The 23,168-nt window shown below is 43.0% G+C and overlaps 1 protein-coding gene across 1 annotated transcript in view; it reads right to left on the reverse strand.

Annotated features, from left to right (window-relative positions):
- Nucleotides 1-469: 469 nt before the first annotated feature.
- Nucleotides 470-23,168, reverse strand: part of LOC134221845 (uncharacterized) — a 68,828-nt gene continuing 46,129 nt past the window's right edge. The window contains exons 8-13 of the mRNA XM_062701020.1: nucleotides 17,218-17,357; nucleotides 7,102-7,482; nucleotides 6,878-7,041; nucleotides 1,007-1,540; nucleotides 753-938; nucleotides 470-690 (exon numbers count right to left, since the gene is read on the reverse strand). Coding sequence (XP_062557004.1) covers nucleotides 825-938; nucleotides 1,007-1,540; nucleotides 6,878-7,041; nucleotides 7,102-7,482; nucleotides 17,218-17,357 — 1,333 coding nt within the window. The 3' untranslated portion in view covers nucleotides 470-690; nucleotides 753-824. The remainder of the gene's footprint in view (nucleotides 691-752; nucleotides 939-1,006; nucleotides 1,541-6,877; nucleotides 7,042-7,101; nucleotides 7,483-17,217; nucleotides 17,358-23,168) is intronic.

Raw genomic sequence — 23,168 nt, forward strand, 5'->3', positions numbered from 1 at the left:
CTTACATCCGATTTCCGGTATTGTTAGCTCAATACAAAGAATATGAGTAGATATTGCATCGTAGGTATTTTATACTAACAATTTTCTTTTTTATGTGCAAAAATATTACATTAGGATACATATTTTTTGGCGTTTGCCCATAAATCTCGCCTGGTACTGCCCCACGAACTCTCTTGCGATTGGTGTTAGTCGGCGGCATTAAATTTGGGAGAGTATCTTGTAGGCGGCGTTCAGCAATGTGATTGCGCGGTAGTTGCTACAATCCAGGGTCTAGGCTACAAGGATCCTCCAAATCTACTTGGACATGTCCCTGCCCAGTAGGTATACCGCCTTCCCACCTTCTTGTTGGAACGTCATAAACTGTTCTGCTACCCCGGAGGATTCGTTTTGATGATATCCAACAGCTTCAACATAATTTTCACTAGAAAATGACAAGTCGCTTAATTCCTTGATGATTGAAATTCAACGAATGATAATTTATTGAGTGAGTGGAGGTTTGTACAGGAATATAAATTTCACAAATTTGTTTATATGGGAAAACATAGGTTGCTATTTTGTTCGAACCTCTATGGGCCGATGTCCACGTAGCGGCTTTGGTCTATGTCTTTTCTCTGCGGTATGCCTGGTATCCCTGGTTGTCACGCTTTGATATTGTTTATTATTGTGTTTACAACAGTGTATATGAATAGCCTGTAAATGAATCCGACCATTTATTATTATACATACATTGGATCCACAGATAATGATTTAACCAATTTGCTAATAGCGTGTTCACGGAGCTTCTCTTCAGGATGGAAGTAACAGAAGAATTTTTTTTAAACCTATTAGTCCAACTGTAATGGCTCACATTGAATACTGTCATTATTTACTGATTGATCCATTGTTCGCTTGCGGAAGGATATTAGTACCAATTCATATGTGATGATCGTTCCGGCTATCTAGAATTACATAAACGAAGGTTCGAATGAATGACGTAGTCCTGCGTCAAAATCATTTTTTTCCATACCGTTAGGAAAATCCTCCGCGAGACTAGGAAAACTCCCATGCCTGTGAGGCTAACGCCTCGCCTGGAATACATCTGAACCCGCTGCAACTCATCGCAGTATTCGTGATTGGGTACATGTAGAATTAGCCGACAGGGCTGATGACTAGCATCTTGAACCTGCGAGCTGTACCAAAACATAAGGGATGTCCGCAGGAGAAGGTAGCTGAAGGAATAATAGAAGTAAACTCTGTTGATCAGAAACGGTTGCTCGAGGGTTGCGTTCATTATCTGCAGGCAGATGAAGTACAGATCGTTGGCATATGACACGAAAACCAAGCGACTGATATATCGGTTCAGCAAAACGACTAAATCGCACAGTGACACATATTGCAGACGAATCCGCTCCCAGAAATCTTCGGAGGTACCTTTACTGCTCCGTATTTGCTCCGATATACGTATGTTGAGTTGAGTGAATCGAGTGGTGAGGCCTATGCTAATTAGCACTATGAACAGGTCAACGAAGTTCCACGCGAATGTCATGGCAACGACCACATACTGAAAGAATAAAAAGAATATGGGAATAAATAAGAATCTTAAGAATTTACTTAGTATGTAATAGGCAGAACTATAAATAGAAGATTAGTCCTATTCCAAAAGAGGTTATACATACAAAAGAGATGTATTGTTGCTGTCGATGGATGGGATAGACTGGGAGCGAAATGTCATTGCAAAATCCGTACGATTTGACAGTTCTGTACCCAACATGCAGGGCGGATTTAGTGAGGGGGGTTCGGTGGGTCCGTGGCCCCGTGCCCCCACAAATCTTATGTACCAAAACCAACCTTTTTTGTACATTTAAGGGTCCTAGGCCCCCTTTCGATTAAATCCGGCCCTGCCAACATGTTTGGGAACAAGAAGCTTTTATCTTACAAGTTAGTGAAAAGTATGGAAATATAACAGGCTAAGATAAATAAAACTTGTAGTACCTTGAATAAAATACTAGAACAATCCACTAACACAAAACTAATGTTGATCTCGAAATTACTCCACTCGACTTGATCAAAGCTAAATTTTAGCGTGGCTCGCGCACCATGGTCTTGGAAAAACGATCAAAAACGGTTAGTTGTTTGCATAATTATCTGGTAGTAACAACATGGTGGTAGGTGGATCGCTCTTTCCCCATCGACTAGTGCACATAATCACGTGGGTCTCTCGTGGTGAACATACTGAAAATCAAATCGACCGCGTTTGCATCAGCTAGAAATGGAGACGGAGCCTTCTTGATGTCTGACAAGACCCACTGTAGCCATGTCTGACAAGACTCACTGTAGCCAAGAAAGCAGTGGAGAAGGTCGAAAACTTTCAATACAAATATTAAGCGTTAGATAGTAGAACTAAGATCGAAATAGGAGCACGATTCGAGAAGGCTTGGGCTACCTTTGCAAGTTTACAAAATATTTAGAAATCTAATCAGATTCGTCAACGCACCGAAATTCGAATATTGAACGTGAAATGTTGTTCTATGCACGCCTGTGACACTTGGTGTGTATCAGCAGAGATCACGCAGAAGGTACACGTGTTCATTAATCGATGTCTACGTTTAATAATTCGGGCATGGTGACCTCAGAACTGGGTCTCGAATGCTGAGCTACCTCGACGATACCATCAAAAACCGATATCAACCGAAATTCGAGAGCGTCGTCGAAATTCGAGAGTCATCTAAAAATTACAGAAGAATGGAGCCGAAATCTGCAAGCAATCGCTGGACTGGAATCCGGCAGAACATCGCAGCGGAGACAACAGCGGAGACAAAGCAACAATATAGAAATAAAGAAAGTCGATAGGAATCTTACCTCGGCCCAGGTTAAGACTAAAGCGAGCAGCCGCCCAGGTTAGAGATCTCTTACGGTGGCCTTATTTACTACTAGGGGAGCTCAGGATTCATGACTGAGTAAATAACCGTCTTGTTGCATGTTTTGGCATTTCTCACTGAATGCGCAAATGATTGTTCTAGCTGGTTTCGATAAATGCATTCTTGAGAATCGTCAAATGCTATTCTGCGCTGGTGCTGCCACCTTTCGGAACATTCGCTGCCAGAGCTTGAAGTTTTTGAAGAAACATTTTCCTTACAGCAGGATTTCCTAATTGGCGTGTGTTTAATCCGTTTAATCGCCATCCGAGTCTCTCATCCCACCGATGAATCCGAGCCCTCTTCGGTGGTGCAAATCTTACCGAGCGTTTGTTCTCCGGTATCGAGCGGCTCACAACAGCATCTGTTCTCCATATGCACCATGGTCCACCGGAAATTAAGGGGGAATGGTTCTTCGGAAGTTTTGAGGGTTTGGTGTAAAGCCCTGCAAGCCTGATTTTAGAAAAAACTCACGCAACGAACAATCAACAAGAGAGTACAGACCGGAACAATCGGCGAATACAACAGCCTACGAAAAGGGACTAGCGATTGGAAACTCGGGTCTTTGAACTGCAAATCTTTCAACTTCATCGGGAGCACACGCATACTCACCGATGTGCTGTAGGCTCGCGGATTCGGTATCGTGGCGCTGCAGGAGGTTTGTTGGAAGGTATTAATCTACCAGAGCTGCGGCAACACACACAAGTTGGGAACAGGTTTCATAGTGATAGGCCATATGCAAAAGCGCGTGATCGGTGGTCGATCAATAAGTGAATATCTAGGTTGAGAATAAAAGGCTGGTTCTTACCCTTAAAAGACTGGGACGACACTTCGACCATACTTTTGGTCATAACTTATGATGCCGTGGGCCGATTTTCGGAATTTATATAGTTTTACAAAGGGGAATAGCAGCACTTTCGAATGCCGTTACGAAATTCCGGTTCGTAGATTCCCGCCCGGAGAAATAACCGGAAATGTAGGGGACACCTCGCATATTTCCATATATCGAAGGTCATATTTTAATTGTAGTCAATAGTATTCTAATAAAAATAGCTCAAATCGACAATTATATTAATATATGATTGCCAGGAATCGATTTCTGTGAGTCAATAGACTTATATTGACAACTACGTCACCACCAACGTCACGACCAAATCAAAATTTCAGAGAACCATACCATGCGACACATCAAATTACACTGCCGCAACGAGATATGACCAACGAAAGTGTAATCGGACCGTTTTGGACACATGTGACCACTCTGACACAGGTTCCGGTACGCCACTATCCGGTTCCGGAGGACCAAATCATAATTTCAGAGAACCATACCATGCGACACATCAAACTACACTGCCGCGACGAGATATGGCCAACGAAAGTGTAATCGGACCGTTTTGGACACATGTGACCACTCTGGAACAGGTTCCAGTACGCCACTATCCGGTTCCGGAGGACCAAATCAAAATTTCAGAGAACCACACCATGCGACACATCAAATTACACTGCCGCAACGAGATATGACCAAAAAAAGGCCAAATGAGCCCAAAACGCTTCAATTGCAATTCCTGAAATTTCGATTCGATAGTTCTCAGCATTTTTTATTTGGTCCTCCGGATAGTGGCATACCGGAACCTGTGCCAGAGTGGTCACATGGGTCCAAAACGGTCCGATTACAATTTCGTTGGCAATATCTTGCTGCGGCAGTGTAATTGGATGTGTGGCATGGTATGTTTATAGAAAATTTTGATTTGGTCCTCCGGAACCGGATAGTGGCGTACCGGAACCTGTGGCAGAGTGGTCACATGTGTCCAAAACGGTCCGATTACACTTTCGTTGGCCATATCTCGTCGCGGCAGTGTAATTTGATGTGTCGCATGGTGTAATTCTCTGAAATTTTGATTTGGTCCTCCGGAACCGGATAGTGGCGTACTAGAACCTGTTCCAGAGTGGTCACATGTGTCCAAAACGGTCCGATTACACTTTCGTTGGTCATATCTCGTTGCGGCAGTGTAATTTGATCTGTCGCATGGTATGGTTCTCAGAAATTTTGCTTTGATCCTCTGGAACCGGATAGTGGCATACCGGAACCTGTGCCAGAGTGGTCACATGTGTCCAAAACGGTCCGATTACACTTTCGTTGGTCATATTCCGTCGCGGCAGTGTAATTTGATGTGTCGCATGATATGTTTATCGAAAATTTTGATTTGGTCCTCCGGAACCGGATAGTGGCGTACCGGAACCTGTGCCAGAGTGGTCACATGTGACCAAAACGGTCCGATTACACTTTCGTTGGCCATATCTCGTCGCGGCAGTGTAATTTTATGTGTCGCATGGTGTAATTCTCAGAAATTTTGATTTGGTCCTCTGGAACCGGATAGTGGCGTACCGGAACCTGTACCAGAGTGGTCACATGTGACCAAAACGGTCCGATTGCACTTTCGTTGGCCATATCTCGTCGCGGCAGTGTAATTTGATATGTCGCATGGTATGGTTCTCAGAAATTTTGATTTGGTCCTCCGGAACCGGATAGTGGCGTACCGGAACCTGTGCCAGAGTGGTCACATGTGTCCAAAACGGTCCGATTGCACTTTCGTTGGCCATATCTCGTCGCGGGAATGTAATTTGATGTGTCGCATGGTATGGTTCTCTGAAATTTTGATTTGGTCCTCCGGAACCGGATAGTGGCGTACCGGAACCTGTGCCAGAGTGGTCACATGTGACCAAAACGGTCCGATTATACTTTCGTTGGCCATATCTCGTCGCGGCAGTGTAATTTGATGTGTCGCATGGTATGGTGCTCAGAAATTTTGATTTGGTCCTCCGGAACCGGATAGTGGCGTACTAGAACCTGTTCCAGAGTGGTTACATGTGTCCAAAAGGGTCCGATTACACTTTCGATGGCAGTATCTCGTCGCGGCAGTGTAATTTGATGTGTCGCATGGTATGGTTCTCTGAAATTTTGATTTGGTCCTCCGGAACCACATACCGGTGATTCCGGTCCCGGAATAGTGGACGTAGTTGTCAATATAAGTCTATTGATTTACAGATATCGATTCCTGGCAATCATATATTAATATAATTGTCGATTTGAGCTATTTTTATTAGAATACTATTGACTACAATTAAAATATGACCTTCGATATATGGAAATATGCGAGGTGTCCCCTACATTTCCGGTTATTCCTCCGGACGGGAATCTATGAACCGGAATTTCGTTACGGCATTTGAAAGTGCTGCTATTTCCCTTTGTAAAACTATATAAATTCCGAAAGTCGGCCAACGGCGTCTTGAGCTATGACCAAAAGTATGGTCAAAGTGTCGTCCCAGTCTTTTAAGGGTTCTTTACCATAATCAACGTCCATAGCCCATACTGCGGAAGCAATGAAGGATGCATTCTACGCGCAGCTGGAACGTGAGTACAGTACGACAGCTGCCCAAGCTACGGCGTCAAAATCATCATAGGAGATTTAAACGGTCATGTTGACCAGGAGGAGGAGTTCAGACCGACTAAAGGAGTAGACCGAAAACGGCCTAAGACTAATTGATTTCGCTGCCTCCAAAAATATGGCGATTCGCAGCACCTACTTCCAACACAGCCTTCGTATCGGTACACCTGGAGATCATTACTGAATACAGAATCAAAAATCAACCAGGTTCCAATTGATGGACGGCACTTCTCTGACATTATCGACGTCAGGACATATCTTAGTGCTTACATCGACTCTGACCACTATCTGGCGATGGTTAAACTGCGCCCAAAACTATCGGGCATCAACAATATTCGGTACCGACGGCTGCCTCGGTACTACCTAGAGAAACTGAAGCAACCTGATGTCGTCACTGCATACGCGTAGCATCTCGAAAAAGCGATGCCGGAAAAGGGTGAGGTCGAGGATCATTTGATTAGGATGAGTTCTTTTTTCACTAGTACATTGATTGTTTTATCTCCTGTAAGAAACTATGATAATCTATTTAAAGCTTACCTCATTATAAATTGCAACAGGAAGATTGTAAGGAATGCTGTCGAAGGTAGAACTGAATGTTTTAAGGCAGAAGTGTTTCACCGGATTTGTTATGGTCCAGTTGCAATGCTTGATCTCTCTTCGAAGATTCGCAATGTTATTCGCCACCGAGAAGATGTGTTCGGCTGTAAGAATTCAAAGGTTCAATTTGTTTTAATTGATTAACTATTATGAGTTCCACCTACCGAAGGCCAGAGTCAGAATTAATGTTGCTGTCCGTCGGATACTATTTTTAAGCTTTTTACATCGGAATGGTTTGTGCAGGAATTCGCGCTCGGTTTCGGACCACATGGTAGCAATGAATTGCCATTCCTTGGCCAGTGCCCAAAACAAAGCTGCACTTGTGGCGCAAATAGCGAAAAAGAATGGCTCTGCCATATTGATGGCATTCAGACCGGTTCTAACCAGGCGCTTCGTGCTCGCTGCTGAGACTGCGTATCCACCAACAATCGCCAGCAGGCTTAGGACCGTAGAGATGCGGACCATTTTGAACGACATATTCTGGGGAAGACGCTCCATCACGCTGTGCAGTGGGAAGACTCCAAAAAATTGGGAGAATTTGAGAACTGGAAAACGACATACGTTGAAGAAATGGAATGAAAAAAAAAATGGTTTTAGGAACACGATGCTTTCATTTTGAAAGTTGCTCAGGTTTGATAATTTTGAGTAGTGAACAAGTAAGAACCAAAATGGTAAATTTAAAGTTCTATTCTTGCTTCCTAATAAACAATCTACCAAAACCATTTTAGTAGATTGTTTATTAGAAACCGTATTTCGTACGATTCAATTGAATTTTACTAGACTCAGACTAAGGTTATATTGGAATTGGATGAAACAGTTCGGACTCTTTTTTTAAAATTTAAACTAAAAATAACAATCTGAAATTCAAAATCCTAGCTTGTTGATTGGAAATAATATTAGCTTTTAAGCTTATTATAAAACAAACAGTCTAAAGTTTTCAAAAATGAATTATTGTTCGCATCGATTACTTTGAAACACTTTTGTGAAACTGCTGTGGATCTTCTATTGATTGATATTCATTCATTCTTTCTAAAGTAGCTCGAAAATTACTTAATCAATGCCTTAAAGAATTTCAGAATATAAGAAGAAAAAATATCTTATTCACAACTGCATAGTAGGCGGTGAATGCGTGTTGTGAACTGCCTTTGCAAAATTCCCATACAAATCTTAATTTCAGTTCTTCACGATTTTCTCAATTTTATTTTTGATTTTCACATGCGTTAATATCCTATAAACCCAACAGAGATTTTTTTTAGTCTTTATTAACGTGATTTTCAAGTTTACACAAAGTTCATCACTAAAGACCCATCGGAGATGATAACAAACAGATTTGCTGAACGCATTAAGAAAATCCATCGAGTCGTTTTCTACGTAGGATACGAACACAGACCATTTCATGTTTATATATACAGATAAGGTGTGAGAATATATGAGAAGATTCTAAAAGAAGAAGAAGAAAGTAAAAAGAAGAGATGAAGTAGAAGAGAAAAAAAGAAGGAGAAAAAAAAAAGAGGAAGAAAAGATGATAACTCTTTAAAATTAAAACTATCTGGCAAATAAAAAACAATCCTCCACAAGAACAATCTTATCATGCATTGCGTCACAATTCCTTCATTGTCCATAAAAGCTTAACTATCTAGATTCAAGCAAATATAGGACAGTTATGTTTGGATCGGCAGTTCAATACTTCATTGTTTTCCAAACATTCATTGTGTCTCCAAAGCTTCTTATGAAGTTGCGAAGTATTCCTTAGAAAATCGTTAGGTATCATTCTTTGATTTCTGTCTATGTTACTAAGAGTTGTTTTAGATTTTTATATACATATTTCTATAAATGTATAAAAAATAACATCAGCAATTATTCTGGGTGTTGCTTGAGAAGTTTTTTTCCAATTTCGTTTATTTGGTAGGCTCAGGCGTGTATAACACTTTACGGAGCAATTGTTCTTTGTGATATATACAATCAATATCATTTTATTATACGGATAATAAGAGGGGGTAGAAGCCAGCGTACTCGTGGTGACTCGAGGTTAGTTTACAATGTTTAAGGATGGACGGGGCTTAGGATTTGGGATCAGGAAATTTCAGCTTCTCATCCGGACATTTGGCGTCAGTGACGATGTGGCGTGTCGTCGTGCTCGAGGAATGGTTCGACTGGAAGCATCTTCCGGATGGCAAGAGCTATGGAACTCTACAGAACAAAAAGGCAGAGACTAAACAAAAAAAAAAAACTTTAAAGAAAGAAAAAAAAAAATGATTTTGATGTCAGAAGCACAAAGAAAACTATAAATGGCCTCTATATAGACAACATCACGATCTCCCAAAACACCTCGAACTTCCCTGAAGGGTTGTTTACCTCGGGCCACAAGGGTATCCAATAATTGCTCTCTGGAGGCGTCATTTTCCGAGCAGGACCAAACTACGTGATCGATGTCATCATAACCGGCTCCGCACCTACATAAGTTGCTATCGACAAGGTTTATTCTGTACAGATGTGCGTTTAGTGAATAGTGATTAGACATTTGCCTCGACATCACGCGAATGAAGCCTCGACTTAAGTCCTCACCTCTGAACCACGCTCGCCCAGAAACTTTTGGAACTACGGAAAATAGCCACCGTCCAAGTTCGTTGTGTGTCTAATTTCTTTGCCAACTTTGAAGAGTACTCTGACGGACTAATGGGAAAAACTCGTTGCTCGAGAATTGTCTATCATAAACCTCACCTTCCTGTGCGCCCACCTTTGCCAGCGAGTCTGCCTTCTCATTGCCGTAGATTGAGCAGTGAGATGGGACCCAAACAAAGGTAATCTTGAATGGTCTTTCGACCAAAACACGCATCTGCTCTCTTACAGTTGAAAGAAAGTAAGATGCGTGCTTAACAGGTTTCATCGACCGGAGTGCCTCGATAGAACTAAGACTATCCGAGAAATAATGGTCTACGGGCTGATTGAAAATTATCCCCAAAGCGAAGTTAATTGCTGCCAGCTCAGCAACATAAACCGAGCACGGTTCCTGAAGTTTTCGGAAGGTGGTTGAAGATACATTGAAAACACCGAAGCCAGTGGATCCGTTAATGCGAGAACCATCAGTGAAATATCTGTTGTTGCAATTGACATGTTCATATTTTTCAGAAAAAAGTGAGGGAATAGATATTTGTCGAAGATGATCTGGTATTCCTTGAATAGCGTATTTCATGGACAGATCGTATTCAATTGAGGAACTGTCGTTGGTGAAGTGAACTCGAGGTGGATTATAACACGGAAGACAAAGATCTGAAGAAATGTAGTTGAGATAGACTCTAAGGAATCTTGAACGACAAGTCAGTTCAAGCATTTTATCGAAGTTATCTAAGACAAGTGTGTTACTTGTTACACATTTGACGAGTATTCTAAGTGAGAGCTCCCAGTAACGGTGCTTTAAAGGAGTGACTCCAGCAAGAACCTCCAGGCTCCCCACCCCACCAGGTTCCGGAGATAGAACGTAGAAAATGGATCCTTTTCTGGAATTTTTGTATCAAATACTCAAAATGGAGTTTCCAAGTACATTTAGAATCAAACACGACCCCAAGGTATTTAGAAGATAAAGATTGGTTGATGTCATCATTCAACAGTTTTAGTTTCAGTTGAGCTGGGTACCGCTTCCTAGTAAACACAACCAACTGAGTTTTTTGCGGTGAAAACTCGATCCCTAGATGTCTGGCCCAAACAGTCAGATTATCTAGGGTACTTTGCAATGGTCCTTGCAAGACAGCTGCACATGAACCTCTTAGAGAGACCACGGCATCATCTGCAAGTTGTCTGAGCGTGCATTGTCCTTCCAAACAATTGTCAATATCTTTAACATAGAAATTATAAAGCAAGGGACTTAAACATGATCCTTGGGGAAGGCCCATGTAGCTATTTCTGGAAGTTGTCAGAGTGCCGAGTGTGAAGTTCATTTGTTTTTCTGACAACAAATTATACAAGAAATTGTTCAAAATAACGGGTAATCCACTACTGTGCAGATTGTCTGACAGTACTTCTATGGAAACTGAATCAAAAGCGCCCTTAATATCCAAGAATACTGAAGCCAATTGCTCCTTGTGCGCAAAGGCCAGTTGTATATCTGAAGAAAGCAACGCTAGACAATCGTTTGTTCCTTTCCCTTTTCGAAATCCAAACTGAGTATTTGAAAGCAATGCATTTTCTTTGACCCAATGGTCGACTCTTGAAAGGATCATTTTCTCCAATAATTTTCTCATGCATGATAGCATGGCAATCGGTCGGTATGAATTGTGATTAGACGCTGGTTTCCCAGGCCTTTGAATAGCTATTACTTTGACCTGTCGCCATTCAGGTGGCACAATGTTGTACTCCATGAAACAGTTGTACAGGTCAAGTAATCGTCTTTTTGCGATATCTGGGAGGTTTTTCAGAAGATTGAATTTGATGTTATCGCATCCCGGAGCAGAGTTATTCGATGAAAGAAGAGACATAGAAAGTTCCAGCATTGAGAATGGCCCATCCAAAGAACCGGGATCAGTGACTGATTCTCGAAATAGCGGTTCTGCTGGTACGGAATCTGGACAGACCTTTTTTGCGAAATTGAATATCCATCGGTTGGAGTATTCTTCACTCTCGTTGGTGGAAATGCGGTTCTGCATGTTGCGGGCCATTTTCCAAAGTGTTGTCATTGAGGTTTCTCGCGATAGTCCCTCGACAAAACGTCGCCAGTAGCTACGTTTTTTAGCCTTGAGAAGATTTTTGAGCTTTCTTTCAAGCCTCAAATACTCTTCAAAAAGCTCGGACCTTCCGTGTTTACGAAAGGCTTTGAAGGCATCAGATTTCTCAGAATACAACTTAGTACATTCATCATCCCATCCAGGGGTGGCTGGTCTTCTGATGACAGATGTACTTGGAACGCGTCGTTTCTGAGCTTCTAATGCGCTTTTTGAATCAACTCAATAAGGAATCGATATTCATCCAAAGGTGGAAGAGTATCAGTTGAGTCAATACCAATTTTACCGCCGATGCAAATTTTGCCAGTCAATGTTCTTCGTGAGATCGAAAGGAACATTAACTGGCTCAGATTGTTGATAGCCACTCTTAATTGTGGTGACTATCGGCATATGGTCACTACCATGTGGATCTTGAATTACCTTCTACGTGCAATCTAATGATAGTGAATTTGAACATAAAGACAGATCAATACGGCTTTGTTGACCATTTGGTCCTATTCGAGTTACTTCACCAGTGTTCAAAATATTCAAATTGAAATCGTCAAAAAAATCATAGAAAATAGGCGCTCTATAATCGTCATACGTTTCGCCCCATCCAATACCATGTGCGTTCATATCACCCAATATCAATACTGGAGATGATAGGAGGGAGACTGCGCTCCAAAAATGTCGACGATTAATAGAGGCATTTGGAGGAATGTACACTGAAGCTATGCAAAGATCTTTATTCTTCACATTTACTTGGCATGCGACGATTTCTAAACCGGGAACAGTCGGAATGGGAATTTTGTAGAAGGAGTAGCATTTTTTGATCCCCAAAAGAACGCCACCATAATGATCATCCCGATCTTGGCGAATAATGTTAAAATCGTGGAAGTTGATTTCATCTTCAGAAGAAAGCCATGTTTCACAAAGTGCAAATATGTCGCAATCGGAATTGCGAATCAAAAACTTGAACACGTCTAATTTATTTTTCAGACTATGACAGTTCCACTGCAGCACAGTGATTGTATCTTGGGTATTGGCCGTATTATCCATCGAAAGATACAATTCCTGCAAGAAGGGGCCATGAAACAGTCAATTGCTTCAGATAACTTTCCACTGTTGGAATAAAAAGGTCAATGATAGGCCTCAATGAATTCGGAATATTGAATAAATTCAAAAAACGGTCCACAAGGTCCTTAAAGGAAATCAATCCTCGCTTGGACGGAATACTTTTACTAGAAGTGCGAATTACTTTTTTTCTTTCGTTGATTCTCCTAGCCGGATGGTTCTTCGAAACATCGGATTTTGGCAATGGCGGGAATGTCTTACTGCAACTAGGATCAAAAGCAGCAGTAGGGACAGGTTGCTTCGGGATTTTTAATTTAACCCCCATTGCCTTCAGATTTTGCCAAGCTTTTATGGATGATTTTTGTTCTCTTGCGGCGCGATCCCGGGGAAGACGGTTGCTTCCTCTTTTCGGGCACGTGTACCTCCGCAGGATCATCCATATCGGCTGCGTCAGAGTCCAATTCATCAATGGATATGGAATCATAATAATCACTTACACGAACGGTGGCTGAAATAGCAGTCGATGCAGTGGCTGTGGCGGATGTGTCTTGCGACTTAACCATTTCCGCATACGACTGCTTGGAGCGCTGTACCAACGAGCGCTTCACTTTTGGGTGCGCTTTTTGTACACCGGGCATTCCTGCAAACCATGGGGAGGATTCAAACCACAATAAGCACATTTTGTTGCCTGTTGCTGGCAGGACTCCTCCCGATGCCTTTCAGAACATTTGCCACAACGTGGTTTGTTGTCACAAAACTCGGCAGTGTGACCAAGTTGTTTGCAATTGGTACAATTAAATACCCTTGGCACAAAAAGACGCACCGGAAATAGCATGTTTTCAATATCAACATATTTTGAGAGCATCGAACCGGCGAACGTCACCCGAAGCGAACCTGACTTGGAATATACCTTCTTTCCATCTACCGTGGCTGCTGAATGCAATTCCTTGCAGTCCAGAATATCCACGGTAGACTCCATTGCATTCTTTAGGTGGCCTTTTCCCGCAAGTACATCCTTGCAAGTCAGGCTCGCTGCGTTGATCACACCTTCAATTTCGACCTCCCGCGAGGGGACATAAACCATATATTCAACATTGTACGCCCTGTCACCAGAAATTTCATTCGCCACCTGGTATGTAGGTGCGGTGATGCGTAGTTTGTTCCTGTTGATCTGGCTAAAATCAAGCTTCGGAAAACGACGCGTCAAATCTCGTTTAATGCCGAGAAAATCTAGGCTTTTTACTTTCTGCCGAAAGTAAACAACCCAAGGCCCAGGCGAAGCCGCATGGTACAATCGAGTGCGCCCTCCATCTTTAGCAGGCACATTGCCTTCTCCAGTCTCCTCCTCCATTATCACCTCGCAAGGTGGAAGGATAATTTTGCTTATACTAACTTAAAACTAATAGCTAATTAGAAATAAAAAACTAAAAAAAACTAATTCGATTAATTCTAAGCAGTCCCACTCTGTATCAAACAGAAGGGAGAACAATAAAAAGTTTTGCCACTTATCTGCCCCTGCTGCTGTAGGTAGCAGCAGTAACAATAGCCTGCTTCACTGGCGTCACCAGAAGCAGCTACTTCACTCGCCGACAGTGATCGCCTTGGATCCGTAGGTAGGAGCGCACCACACAATAGCCTTTTCACTACCGAACACAATCCGCGATGAGACACAGCACACACGTCTGGCTCGTTCGAACTATCGGCACGGAATGGAGCTTGAGAAGTTTATTCAGAAGTCGTTACGAGTTTTTAAAAGGTATTTCCAGTACAGAATATTGTTTTAGGGGACATAAGCGCGCATTCCCCGGTTTGATTTTAGATATGACCCCCGAGGTACCGCTCTGCTTGAATCATTTGAAACGTTGGATTTTGATATCCTCTCGTCCCCTGCATCGGTTGTTCAATATTTTCCGATCTCAAGTGGGAAGTGTCTACTGACTTATTTGACAGCAACCACTATCCAATTTCAGTTACCGTTCATACCTCGCCCTGGACATCACCCGGAAGCCAAGCTAGCGCTCAGATGCCGCCGATTTGAAAGTAAATGATCACCACCTTCGAGCCGGATTTGTACGAAACACGCCCACAACCCTTCCCGACTTCACCCAAACAGTTGCCTATATCCCGAAAACCAGCACCCAGCCATGACGTGAGGCACTTCGCTGGTGATCGGACGATACATGTGAAAAGATACACCGAATCGGTTACCCACCGAAGTAGTCAACATGGTTGGGGTGTACTCTAACGACAATCACTGGTAGTACGTACATCGTCCCTCATAACCTTTGAGCTCACTCTATTTATGAAGTTCTGTTTTCGCCCTCTTCAACAGCAATGAGAAATTCTCCAGCCCCGACGGGATTGGGTATGCTGCCATGATTCGGTTCCTTGAGTAGGTGAACCTAACATGGTCTGACTAAACCTTCCCGGATGAGTGGCGGAAAAGTATGGCCATACCTTTTCCTAAGAACAGCCTTCTCCTTCCAGTACGTAGCCAAGTACTGGCCTTTTCGCGACCCTCTTGTATCTTCAAGGTTGTCGAGAGATTGGTGAACCGATGGCTGCGTGACAAATTAGAAGCAGAAGGTAGGTTCGGATTCTGGTAGCACGCGTTCCGCCCATGATACTGTACGGGCACATACTTTGCAAACTTGAAAGACGTTTTGCAGGACGCTTACAACGAGGGCTAATACGCCGACCTAGTCGACCATTCGTCCTTTAACACTTGAGCGAGTGGAGATTTTCCGGCAACATCCTGGATTTTGTTCGGAACTTCATCACAGGGTGCTCCTTTCCAGTCTTAATCAGAAACTAGGGTTCGGGGAATTTCCCGGATGCCACCGGAGTACCCCAGGGTTTCGTTCTACCGGAGAAGCTGTTCCTTGTCGCAATGAACGGTGTGTTTCGTCCACTTCCCGCAAACATTTACATTGTTGTCTATCCCGATGATATCCTGCTGGTGGATATGAATGCAATCCACGTGCCAGCTCAGTGGGGTTCACTATGACCGCCAGAAAATGTGTCAGAGGACACGTTTGCAGATAGAGGCACTAGTTGTTCGAGCACAGCGCCAAGTTGAGGGATCCTCTCATCCCCAACAAGAAAATCGCAATGTTCTTGGAGCGTTTATCGACCAGAGCCTCTCCTTTCGATCGCACTTCCGTGGAGTTGAAGTCAGTTGTAGAGCTAGAGCTAATTTGATCCGGACGCTTTCCTAACCGCACGGAACCAACAACAGGATACTCCGGTTAAAGATTGGGCTGGGTTTCATTGGTTGCTGCCTTCTCTACTACCTGGTACTGGTACCTGGAATGGAATAGTACTAAACTCGTCTTATGACGGGTGAAATAAGGAGTTTATTCGCAACGTTTGGGGTACGTGTTACCGCCTCAAGTTATTCTCATATCTCCCGGCGAACAGAGCATCGAATCCAATTTAGTTCCTGTTTCACGGCCATTTCAGAACATCCAAACTTACACTGAACGACTGGTCCCTTTCTCCGGTTCAGCCTCATACCGCAATTTTCTTCGTCTACGTGAATTTTAAGCTCAAATAATAAAATTAAATTTAAGTTAAAATTTAAGCTCAAATGTTAAAAATGTTAACATGAGTTTCTTTGATACGTGTTCATGTTAAATCAATTTTAAAACTATTTCCTAGTAATGTATATTGGTTAAGGAAGGCCCCTTGGTTGGACCTCGTTTCCAACCCCATCCCCCGCCAAGTTCCCTTGAGCCTTGGTTACTTACAACCAGGGTTCATACTTTTCGTTTCAATGAGACGAAATCAAGCGATTTTCGGGTGCGAGGAGAATCATTTTTCGGAATTTGTAGTGAAAAACATCTCTCCCCCATCCCTCTTTTCTCTAGAGCTAACCTAGAAGATAAGCGAAAATCGTGCCTACTTGATGAATTTCTTTTTTCGTTTCATCACTTCTACGCCTCACTCACTTTTCGCGAAAATTTTCGTTAAGCAATTACAAAAATTTTATGACCACAACGGGATTCGAACCTAGAACATCAACAAAAATGGCGATTGGATGCAGTCACCAAAGCCATACCACCACATCGACTGCATGTAGGCATTACGTTATTTGTTTCATAAAGGCTACACTTTTTGCAATTGATGATGGCACGAAAAGGAAGAAAGGAGTGAGAAAACGAGCAAATCAACTTTTCGCGGCACTGGTAGTGAGGGAGAAATGGCTATCTCTCATCACACCTTTTTTCTTTTCCCGCAAACCCATTTTTTCAGCGAAAATCAGCGTGAGAATGAGTGAGAATTACGGTCTCTGCTTACAACAAATTAACTGAGTTATTATCAAAATTTACATAAATAAAGAATGTTGTTCGACGTAGACCAAAAATCGCTCAAGTCTAGGTCCGACACCGTTGAGCGTCATATACGACGAAGTATGTGTTACTTTAAATCGAATTGAAAAGTGTAGTAATTTGCAAAAAAAATAGGGATTTGAAAAAAATCAGAGAATTATTCTTATTAGGTTTAACTGACCTGGAGCTATAGCAATGTGGAAATAGTCACTTTCTGGTCCGTTGTCTTCAAAAGACGTATGTCGTATTTCATCAGATTGTAAGATTTTTGTTTTCTTCCACAATTTATACCGATCACGCCATAGTGGATCAATCATCGTAAGCATTCAAATTATACCTGAAAGAAAAAAGAACGTTACTCAGGTCTGAGTTTTTTAATGTATCGTGAATTTTTATAGTTTAAAATTGAAGACTTTCCAAGCAGTGAGTATCGCTGGATTTGGATCTCAATGATAAGAAGTGAAGAACTGAAACCATTCAAAACTCACGTTGATAATGAAAAAAAAATGATAAGTGAGAGGGGAGACTTGATCCCCTTTTCTGATTTCCGATGTATCACAGTCAAAAATAAATAAACATACCCAATTTCCACACAGACTCTCTAGGAAATATAGTATTTAACTTTACTGATGTATGACAGTCCTTAAATTATTGTGGTTATTGATACACAATAGATTTTTTGGAGTGCTGTCAAATATCTACTTTTAAAATATTCGGTAGTCATTGATCCCTCTCCAAGAACTTACTTTGAAAAAATTAGAAAGGTGCACCCAGACTTTTTAAATATTTTTCCTTCAAAAAACGCGGAATTTTTGGAATTTCTGTGCGTATACATGAATGGTTTTTGTTATTGGGTTCGACAGCACATGCAATTTTAAAATTTGGGGAGACTTGATCCCATTTCTATGATATCTACGCAATAAATATTGTTTCCTGCCAACCCTTCATCAAATCTGTCAAATCTACAAAAAATTAGAAGCCTGAGAACAGATTTATATTTTTTTGAATTTTTTCACCAATTTTTTGTATGGGTGATAATTGGGGGATCAAGTGTCCCCATATTGAGGCAATAACTTCACATCCAAATATCCTAAAACTTTGATGGAATGTTTACATTTTCATCAGTACAGATCATTAAGCATATTTATGGCTTTGTGCTGTAGAAAAAACGAAAGCATTTGGTCATTGTTTTGAAAAGTTGTTCAGATTTTGCGTGGCCAATAAAAAAGTCTTTAGGAAGGTCAAAATATACAAACCACCCTGGAGAATAAATAAGGTTGTCAATCCAAAAAAATAACTCACCACATAAAGGTCATTTGTGTAGAGCAGCGGTTCTCAACCTTTTTCTTTAGAGGTACCCCTTCGAATTTTTGCATTTATTGAGGTACCCCCTATTTTTTCGCTGTAAATAAAAATGATCATAACTCTCAAGATATATGTATGCAAAACTGACCTGAAAACTAATGGGACATATGGCTCTCCAAAAAGATGAAATGTTCGTTATTCCGTGGAACTTTTCAATTACGTTTATACATTCCTACAAGACTTTGAGGGAAGCTTTCCGAGCATCTTCAAAAAGGCTTCCGAGCCTCGTGAAAGGAAACATCCGAGCCTCTTAAAAGGAGGCTTCTGAGCATCTTTGAAGGAGGCTTCCAAGTTTCTTGAAGGGAAACTCCCAAGCCTCTCAAAGAAAGCCTCTTGAAAGGAGGCTACCGAGCTTTTTGAAAGGAGGTTTGCGAGCTTCTTGAAACTAGGTTTACGAGCAGCTTGAAAGGAGGCTTCCGGGTCTCTTTAAAGAAGGCTCCCGAGCCTCTTGAAAGGAGGTCTCTGAGCATCTTGAAAGGAGACTTCAAAGCCTCTTGAAAGAAGATGTCTAAGCATCTTGAAAGAAGGCTTCCGAGCCTCTTGAAAGGGGACTTCCAAGCCTCCTAAACAGTGTCTTCCGAGGCTCTTAAAAGGAGGCTTCTGAACATCTTTGAAGGTGGCGTCAAAGTCTCTTAAAGAAAACCTCTTGAAAGGAGGTGGCCGAGCCTCTTGAAATAAGGCTTGCGAGCCTCTTGAAAACAGATTTTCGAGCCTCTTAAAAGGAGGTTTCCAAGCCTATTGAAGGGAAGATTCCGCGCCTCTTTAAAAGATGCTTCCGTGCCTCTTGGAAGGAGGCTTCTGGGCCTCTTGAAAAGGAGGCTTCCTAGCCTCATTGAAGGAGGCTTCCGAGCCTTTTGAACGGAGGCCTCCGAGCCTCTTGAAAGGAGGCTTCCGAGCCCCTTGAAAAAAGGTTTCCGAGCTCTTTGAAAGGAGGTCTCTGAGCATCTTGGAAGGAGACTTCCAAGCCTCTTGAAAGAAGAATTCTAAGCATCTTGAAAGGAAGCTTCCGAGCCTCATGGAAGGAGGATTCCAAGCTTCTTGAGCGGAGGCTTCCGAGCCTCTTGAAAGGAGGCTTCCGACCCTCTTAAAAGGAGGTTTCCGAGCCTCTTGAAAAGAGGCTTCCTAGTCTCTTAAAATGAGGCTTCCGGGTCCCTTGAAAGAAAACTTTCTGGCCTCTTGAAAGAAAACTTCCGAACCTCTTGAAAAGAGACTTCCGAGCCTCTTTAAATAAGGTTTCCGAGACTCTTGAAAGGAAGCTTACGAGCCTCTGGAAAAGGTGGCAACCGAACCTCTTAAAAGGAGACTTACGGGTACCTTGAAAGAAGACTTCATGGCATCTTGAAAGGAGGCTTCCGAGCCTCTTGGAATGAGACTTCCGAGACATTTGAAATTAGGTTTCCGAAACTCTTGCAATGAAGCTTACGAGCCTCTTGAAATAAGGCTTCCGTGACTCTTGAATGGAAGCTTTCGATCCTCTTGAAAGGAGGCTTCCGTGACTCTTGAGTGGAAGCTTTCGAGCCTCTTGAAAGGAGGCTTCCGTCCCTCTTAAAAGGAGGCTACCAAACCTCTTGAAAGGAGGCTCCCAAGCCTATTTATAAGAGACTTCCTAGCCTCTTGAAAGGAGAGTTCCAATCCTTTTGCAACGAAGCTACTGAGCTTTCCAGAAAAACGACTTCATGTCTCTCAAATGGAGACTTTCGTCTTTAGATTCTTGATTTTAGTATAGAAATATATTCTTAAGATATTATTCAACATTTTATCTCGATCAGGTAGATTGCATTGAAGATTTTTCAAATTTGTTTATTCGACGTCTTGTCCTTTTGATGTTTTGTCAAACATTCCTTCATGTACTGTGCTGGTTGGGATAAGCAGGATTTAAAAGTTTTTGATTTACTGATCGCCATGTATGTTATGTACAATACAAAGTCTTAAAATCAAAAATTATCAGAACTTTATCAAAAAGTTTTTAATGAAATTATTATACATCCGTGATTACGCGTTTTTGTTTGAGGTGTACCCCCTAGGGCCAGCGATAGTACCCCCCGGGGTACATGTACCCCAGGTTGAGAACCGCTGGTCTAGAGGATCAATACTAAAAAATACACTAGAACGAAACTACTTTAGTTCTCGATAAAACATGGGGTGATCAAATCTCCCACATTCCCCTCTTTGGTATCAGTCCATTAGACCAAATGGTAATTAGGCTGAACGTTCATTGACCCGAATGTGAAGTGAGAAGTGAAAAGTGAGAAATGAGAAATAAGAAGTTAAATGTGAGAAGTTTCTTTTCTCTTTCTTTTTTCATTCTTCTCCTTTCTATCTACTGTCTTTTTCTTTCATCTTTCATCATTTTCATTCTTCTATTTTCTTATTCTTTCTTCCTTTCTTCTTTTATTCATTCTTGTCCCTTTTCTTCCCTTGGTTTTTTCACTTTCCATGTTCCTTATTTCTACTTCATCTTTCTTCTTCTTTTTGCATTTTTCCTTCCTCACTTTTCTTTTTTCCATCTTCCCCTTTCCTTATTTTTTCCACATTGGAGATGGATAAAGCGCCTATATGACCAGAAACAGTCTTCTTCAGCTAAAACTAGCTTATTCAGCTTAAATTATTTGTTGGGTTTCTTTTTTTACAGGGCAGCAGGGACTATGTCCAAGGGCTTGACGATCCCTCCCCAGGCCATCTGCGAGTTGTGGGGCTTGCCTAGGATGTGGTGGGGTTTGACAGTGGGCCCTGTTAAACCTCTATAAAAAGCTGCATGTATCCGCAAGTAGGCCCCACCAAAGCGACCGTGTGCCGCTCAAAGCGCACAAGCCCAAGTCCTGGTGTTAAGTGGGACGCTAAACAGCCCTGACACGACGGCCCTCCGACGAGACAGGAGGTTTGCGCAGGCCCAATAAGCCGCCTAGAAAACCAATCATTACGAACAATATAAGAGATAATGCGACTCGATATAATCGGCAAAGACCTAGGCGACGAATACAGGATCACGATTGGAAGCTTGGAACATGGAATTGCAAGTCGCTAGGTTTCGCAGGTTGCGACAGGATGATCTACGATGAATTACATCCCCGCAACTTCGACGTCGTGGCGCTGCAGGAGATTTGCTGGACAGGACAGAAAGTGTGGAAAAGCGGGCATCGAGCGGCTACCTTCTACCAAAGCTGTGGCACCACCAACGAGCTGGGAACCGGCTTCATAGTGCTGGGTAAGATGCGCCAACGCGTGATTGGGTGGCAGCCAATCAACGCAAGGATGTGCAAGCTGAGGATTAAAGGCCGTTTCTTCAACTATAGCATCATCAACGTGCACTGCCCACACGAAGGGAGACCCGACGACGAGAAAGAAGCGTTCTACGCACAGCTGGAGCAGACATACGATGGATGCCCACTGCGGGACGTTAAAATCGTCATCGGTGACATGAACGCACAGGTAGGAAGGGAGGAAATGTATAGACCGGTCATCTGACCGGATAGTTTGCACACCGTATCGAATGACAACGGCCAACGATGCATAAACTTCGCAGCCTCCCGCGGAATGGTAGTCCGAAGCACCTTCTTTCCCCGCAAAAATATCCACAAGGCCACATGAAGAACACCTAACCAAGAAACGGAAAACCAAATCGACCACGTTCTAATCGACGGTAAATTCTTCTCCGACATCACGAACGTCCGCACTTACCGCAGTGCGAATATTGAATCCGACCACTACCTCGTTGCAGTATGCCTGCGCTCAAAACTCTCGACGGTGTACAACACACGTCGAAGTCGGACGCCGCGGCTTAACATTGGGCGGCTACAAGATGGTAGACTAGCCCAAGAATACGCGCAGCAGCTGGAAGTGGCACTTCCAACGGAAGAGCAGCTAGGCGCAGCGTCTCTTGAAGATGGCTGGAGAGATATTCGATCCGCCATTGGTAGCACCGTAACCGCTGCACTTGGCACGGTGCCCCGGATCAGAGAAACGACTGGTATGACGGCGAATGTGAGCAGTTAGTGGAAGAGAAGAATGCAGCATGGGCGAGATTGCTGCAACACCGCACGAGGGCGAACGAGGCACGATATAAACAGGCGCGGAACAGACAAAACTCGATTTTCCGGAGGAAAAAGCGCCAGCAGGAAGATCGAGACCGTGAAGAAACGGAGCAACTGTACCGCGCTAATAACACACGAAAGTTCTATGAGAAGTTAAACCGTTCACGTAAGGGCCACGTGCCACAGCCTGATATGTGTAAGGACATAAACGAGAACCTTCTTACGAACGAGCGTGAGGTGATCCAAAGGTGGCGGCAGCACTACGAAGAACACCTGAATGGCGATGTGGCAGACGAAGATGGCGGTATGGTGATGGACCTGGGAGAACGCGCGCAGGACATAATTCTACCGGCTCCGGATCTCCAGGAAATCCAGGAGGAGATTGGCCGGCTGAAGAACAACAAAGCCCCTGGGGTTGACCAACTACCAGGAGAGCTATTTAAACACGGTGGTGAGGCACTGGCTAGAGAGCTGCACTGGGTCATTACCAAGATTTGGGAGGAGGAAGTTTTGCCGCAGGAGTGGATGGAAGGTGTCGTGTGTCCCATCTACAAAAAGGGCGATAAGCTGGATTGTAGCAACTACCGCGCAATCACATTGCTGAACGCCGCCTACAAGGTACTCTCCCAAATTTTATGCCGTCGACTAGCACCAACTGCAAGGGAGTTCGTGGGGCAGTACCAGGCGGGTTTTATGGGCGAACGCTCCACCACGGACCAGGTGTTCGCCATTCGCC

Source organism: Armigeres subalbatus, chromosome 3, assembly GCF_024139115.2.
Source record: "Armigeres subalbatus isolate Guangzhou_Male chromosome 3, GZ_Asu_2, whole genome shotgun sequence".
Classification (NCBI taxonomy): Eukaryota; Metazoa; Arthropoda; class Insecta; order Diptera; family Culicidae; genus Armigeres; species Armigeres subalbatus.